This window comes from Melanotaenia boesemani, chromosome 15 (genome assembly GCF_017639745.1).
Source record: "Melanotaenia boesemani isolate fMelBoe1 chromosome 15, fMelBoe1.pri, whole genome shotgun sequence".
In the NCBI taxonomy this organism is placed as follows: domain Eukaryota; kingdom Metazoa; phylum Chordata; class Actinopteri; order Atheriniformes; family Melanotaeniidae; genus Melanotaenia; species Melanotaenia boesemani.
The window spans coordinates 25970435-25976528 of record NC_055696.1 but is presented as its reverse complement, the minus strand read 5'-3'; the positions used below and the strand labels follow the sequence as shown (position 1 = coordinate 25976528).

The window sequence follows — 6094 nt, the reverse complement described above, 5'->3', positions numbered from 1 at the left end:
AAGCATGAAAGAATTACAATCAAACTGATTTAAAACAAACAAGAATATCAGTCTTGAATGCCATATTTACCTTTCACATACAGTTGTGTGAATGTCTTTCAAATTAGCAAACCAGTTCCTCTGTGCAGTTTTAAGAGAAAGAAACAGACTTCCATAATGCCTTAACAAGGTCACAGGCTGACTGCCTCCATGTCGACTTGTTAAGAGCTACATCTTGCAGCTACATACTCACGACAAAGAAGGTAAAGTTCCCTGACTGGAGTTTCTGGATCAGTTTCCTCAAGTAATGATTGAATTTCAGACAGGTCTTCTGGAGTCAAAGGGCACTCAAATTCAGGGACAACTATTCCTGCATCCTCATCTTCTTCATTGTAGTCTGCCGCCATTTCCCAGTCAACATCGGGCTCCTAAACAAGGAGTTGTTTATTTTTAATTTCCATTCTCTCTCAGTGTAGGCGCAAATAGACTGCAACATGCACATATGAAGTACAATACATTCATGTTTTAATACTGGAAATTAGAAAGCCAAAAAAGTGAAGTGTTTTTTTTATAATGTTTAAATAATTTTAATATCCTACCACTGTATAAAAGAAAATTTTATTTTCTTTTTCCATTCTCAGTGCAAAGCCTCTATAGTGTAAAGGTAACAGTACTTTAATTGCCCCTGTACAGCCAAAAGATACTCACACATACACAACTATTTTTTTATAACTGTGTGAGAGATTTTTTAATTAATTAAAACATTGTTGAATTTAATATGTAAAGCACTTTTTGCTATGTATGCATGAAAAGTGCTTTATAAATACATTTCAGTCAAATAACAGTATATGTTTGTTTTTTTTAAACTACCTTAAAAGACAATCACAAGCAAACTTATCATGTAGTGAAAGGTTTAAGCAATACCTCTGGTATGTCCGGCTGAACAACATTTGTGTTCATCAGTCCAATCTGCCACATCTGCTCTGGACTCCGGTTTCCTTCTGTGCGGAGTGGATGATGGTTCCAGCCTTGTGTAAAGATCCCCAAGTCTGTCTGAAGTCCGGGAAGAACAGTGTAGTGAACACAGAACAGGTCCTCGGTTGATGAGATGTCCAGTAGACCATCTGTCTCCAGGGTGTGCAGCAACTCATAGTACTTGTTTGTGCATATGACTCTGACATCTCGCCACAGCCGCTCAATCCTATGGAAGTCAAAATAGCGTTAAGGGTAGTAACAGCTTGTAGTCCATCTCCAACAAGTGTAAGCCTGGTGAAGACTCAGTTCTGTCATTGACAATGTAAGATGTATACTGATGAGAATTCCATGGAATTATGTGAGGTAGTGAAAATGTGTTTACCTCTGGTTATGGACGCTTTTCCCAGAGATGAAGCTTCCCCGGTCGGTGCCACGAACAGAAAACATGAATCTTGCAATCTCTACATTTTCGACTCCATGATCACCTCTGACTCTGACAAAATTCATATGTTTTTTCAAAGACAAACAAAACCAAAAATTTAATATATTGGGAATCTGTGTATGGCACTTATTGTAACACCCCACCACCACCCTAACACATAGAAGAATAACTACACATTGTAACTACACTTTGAATTTACCTTGAAGGCACTCCATGTCTTCTAGTTGCCTCTAGAAAGAAGCCATAGGCAGTTGATGCACGGTTGTTGGTTGATGCATTCAAGTACATTATCTGATGATGAAAAACATTCTAGAATTAGTGTCTACATTCACTAGCTTACTTGTTCTTCCACAAACCGGCACCAATTAGGTCAAATGTCATGAAATTAAAATATATAATGTTTCCTGTCTTGAGATATCAAACACCTGTCATTTAAGTAACCCAAAAAGTAAAATTTTTTTATATTATGTGTCCACTAAAGTGGAATGCATTCTTACCTTTCTGGAATAACCATCCACTCCACCAAAGATTACAATGTTGTATCTAGAAAACCAACAATCTGTAAGTTCATTGAAAAATAGTTTTCTAGAATGTAATAAATTGATACTTCTAGTGTAACTGTTGTTGAAGTGATTGTCCACAAGGTGGCAGAAATTGTATACATTTATGTTTTGAGTAGAATTTATATAATTTCCAATTTAGCAATTAGTAATTTAGTATTTACTTAGTAGTAATTTATGTTTTTTTACATTGTGTATTTTTTATCATTCAGTTCAATAGTTTTTTTGTTGTTTTATTGTTGTTATAAGCGACCGTTAAACCACTTCTGTTTTATCTATGGAAACGAGGATGTTCAGACGTCTGACAAGTTAACGTCAACGTAACGTTAACGTAACGTACCAAGAAGATAAGTTTTAAGAAGAAGAAAAGAAGATTGTAAACCCCAGTCTTTATCCACAGCAAGCCAAAGTGGTATTGTTGTTCCTTATATTTTGTCGCCGTTATTCTGTCATGCGTGTAGACTAATATTATACTTTTAGGGCTGGGCGATATGGCCAAAAAATGAAATCTCCAATTTTTTAAAACCAAATCTGATTTACGATTTTAATCAATTTTTTTTTATCTTCCTGTCTGTTTCTTTAAAAACAAATCACAAATATTAGATTTTATAGGAAAACATGCTTTTATGTCAATCACCCATTCAGGGAGTTGACCTAAATTCAAAGCGCAGATATTTACAGTAAGGTGTGAGACAAAATTGTAAAACAAGCTGGCAGTAAAGAATGTGACAAAACTGTAAACAATAAAAATATAACTTTCACACATACAGTTGTACAGGTGGGGGTTGGGGGAAAATATTGATTTTCAAAAAATTAATCCTCATAAACAGCAAATTCGAATTAATCGATAAAATCGATTTATTGCCCAGCCCTAATACTTATGTGTCTGTTATTAGTTCTACCATGTTTGATTATGAATCATCGCAGTAAACACCAGTGTAAAGAGCTTTTGCCTTCCTGTCGTGAGTTGAGGACGGCACACCTAGTGGTGCTGTAACATTGGACAAAGAGAGACAGCCTGTGCCAGGTGAGCTGCACTGGGTGTGGCATTGTAGAATATTAATAATATATATAATAATAATTAGTAAAATGTTTTAATGTACTTTGAAACACTGCATAAATCGTGTAAGCAGGTAGCCCATCATTTTCTTGTTTTATCTTTTTTGCATTTATTTTTCAGTACCTTATTCAAATTAAATTAAATTCAGGGAAAGACGAGACCTACTCAGGTGTCACAGGCTGAAATTGTCATTCCTGCTAGGGCCACTAAGAGGACCCTTGCCTTGATGGATGAACTACAAATAAAAATTCTTTATCTACTATAAATACATAGAAAAATATGTTTACCTTATTAGTTTATGATTCGTATCCACATGCACAAGCGAGAGTGGCCCTCGAACAGAGTAGGTTCTTCTCACAACACAGCCCAGCCTAGCCAGTCTGGAGAGGATGCCAACTGAATCCACTCTGTGCATTGAGGCAGCCATCCTTGCCCATTGCACATGAATACCCATAGATCTTAACCGTCCTCTCACCATCCGGTATCCAGCAGCGGGCATGTCATGTTTAATAGCTGTCACCACATTATCTAACTCCTCATCACTGATTGAACTGTAGAGCTCTGAAACAGATAAACCAAAGTCCCTCATTCTCCTAAAGACTGTGCGGACTGAAACACCAAGCAGTTTTGCTATGCAGGGCACTGAGAGGTTTATCTGCAACATTTCGGCCAATTGCTCTCGTTCAATGTCCAACCTAGGACGTCCTCGCTGACCAGCTATTGATCCAACTGCTGTATCTAGACCTGATGAATCTAAATGTTGCCTGATAAGCCCGAAAAACTCCTGAAGAGCTTGGATTATTTCTTGTGGTATATCAACATGTCTTGAAAGGGCTTGCAGGAGGAATAGTTCTTGGCGACATACAAACTCCAGGAAATCCAGGTCAAGTGGTGTTCGAATGATGGCAAGCTCAATTTTTGACAGGAGTCGCTCCAGGATCTGACGTCTCAGAATACGCTGTGAAGAAGAATACGTGTAGATAAATACACTTTAAAGAATGGCACACCTCAAAACACCTGACAAAAGCATTAACTATCATTAAACCAAATCAAGGACTGGTAAGGCAGCTAGCATTAGCTTACATCAACTTTACAACTATAAGCTGTTGGCAGAAAGCAGCCGCCATGTAAATTAAGTTCCTCGTATATTTTAACGAAATAAAGAGCTATAGAAATGATAAGCTTTTTCAAAAATAATATTAGTGTTGCAAAATATGCAGCATAACTTACCTCCCGATGATCTGCCATGTGGCCGAGACACCGAGACGACTCCCGCTTCCTCGTCTTCCTCTTTTCCAAGTGAGACAGCCAATCACAGAGGACGGGGACTGTAGCCAATCGTGTGTAATGACAGAAAACCTGCTGGCCCCGCCCACCTACTGCCAATAAACTTTACCGCGAGTGAGCAGCACGAGCCAGCGAGCAGACATTGTCCGCGCGAGGGCTCCGATATTCCCTGCAAGCAAGCAAACTCAGGCGAGGGGAGATACTGCCCGCGCGCGCACGCGCGCTCGGACTGCTTCATTCGCGCGCGTATCTCCACAACGCCCCGTGGAACTCGCGCGCGGATCTCAATTCCTCTCGCGCGGGATCTCGTTTACTCTCGCGGGATTTTGGCATGATAATTCCGCAATAGACATGACTTTTCCAACCACCTGTGACTGTCCGATCCCTCATCAGCAGGATAAGTAGCTCAGTTGAAACTTTGGATGCAGGGGTGGACTAATCCATTCTGCACCAATTTAAAGGGGCAAGAGGGGCTTCAGAGAACATCCATAATAAGTCAAAATTCAAACCAAAATTGAGCTTCTTTTTCCATTAAACTGCATTATTTGTTATTCACATATGTGGTGGTGGGAAGGACAGGTGAGACTGTGGTTCAGGGAGCAGCAGGTGAAGCAGATTGGCACAGCTGTGGTGCATGTCTAATCAAGAATTCTTTATCTGCAGTAGTGTGCTGAGGTATCGAGAGGGGAAGAAGAAGGCAGAGTGAAGGGATTTCCTGATTTTTCTGCCTGATGATAAATGTGTGACTAAGCAGAACCGAGTCGTTGTGTTTGCTGTGCTGGGTGAACCCTGACGTAGCGACGTTGCTACAACATATTATTCTAAGCTAACTGTCTTATGTCTTGTTACAGTTATATCATCCTACCTCCTGAATGGATGAGATTATACTGAGCAGTTGTCGTCTACCGGAGCATGTGCCCTGCAATGTGACATCTGGCAATGCCAATAATCAGCGCTATGGATGTCACGATTATTTAATTTTACAATTTGGTTTTAAACACTACGACTAATTATTTGGTAAAGAGCCCTCAAAATCATCACTTTATATAAAATATGTATGAATTATATCAGCGGATCAGTAGAATTCCTGCAAGGAGTGAAAACGTTACATTATGCTAACAAAAAAAACAAACATGTCGTTTGTGACGGACAGTTTCGCTGTCAGTGTGCAGTAGTCATAGTCTGTAAAGGAAATAGTATTTCATTCCAGATATACAGTCGTTTTCATTTTCACTATTGCAGTTTTATTTCTGTCCCAAACAAACAGCAGCTATTCTGCTGAAGGACAGTTGGAAGTCAAAGCTAGCTGGATGTGTTTCCTAAACTCTCTACTCAGGTTGAAAAAAAATTTTCAAAACCATTTTTATAACATGGTTTACAGGAAGAAGCCTCTAGGTAGAGGACCTGTAGCCTTTTCCATCTGAGAGAAATCCAAAGTTAATATGTAGGATTTATTTATTTCTTACACAGGAGAGGAGATTTAGCTGGAAAAAGACTTAATATAAGTTTTTTCTTTCTTTTGGCATGAAAACATGCATAAATGTGCAATAAAATAAAACTGATGGACAGTGTGTTTAGATTATTTTATATATTATAGCGCTGGGAAATTGATTTATGCATAATAATCATGATTATCGTAAAATCGTGATAATATCTTTGACAATAGTCGTACCAAGAAAATCTGTAATGGAGACGATTCTAATTAGCGCAAGGTTAGCTCCCACTGATGTGTGACCGGAAAGTGTTCTATCCAATGAAGTACGAGCTAGTGGTACAGAGTAAAGCCTGTGT

General features: G+C 38.8%; 1 protein-coding gene across 1 annotated transcript; it reads right to left on the bottom strand.

Annotated features, from left to right (window-relative positions):
• Positions 1 to 876: 876 nt before the first annotated feature.
• On the bottom strand, positions 877 to 3935 carry LOC121654644. Its single transcript, XM_042008861.1, has 5 exons — positions 3304 to 3935; positions 1894 to 1939; positions 1596 to 1687; positions 1337 to 1447; positions 877 to 1180 (listed from the first exon to the last, which is right to left on the bottom strand). Exons 1-5 carry the CDS (start codon positions 3678 to 3680, stop codon positions 877 to 879), a joined length of 930 nt encoding a protein of 309 aa, XP_041864795.1. The 5' UTR covers positions 3681 to 3935.
• Positions 3936 to 6094: the final 2159 nt, after the last annotated feature.

What these genes read in the sequence shown, in the direction of transcription:
- LOC121654644 (XM_042008861.1), bottom strand. Translation starts at nt 3,680, where the DNA reads ATGTTGCAGATAAACCTCTCAGTGCCCTGCATAGCAAAACTGCTTGGT. An exon ending in AGACATGGAGTGCCTTCAAG is followed by an intron (nt 1,448 to 1,595) that starts GTAAATTCAAAG and finishes GAATTTTGTCAG; the next exon opens with AGTCAGAGGTGATCATGGAG. An exon ending in AAAAGCGTCCATAACCAGAG is followed by an intron (nt 1,181 to 1,336) that starts GTAAACACATTT and finishes TGACTTCCATAG; the next exon opens with GATTGAGCGGCTGTGGCGAG.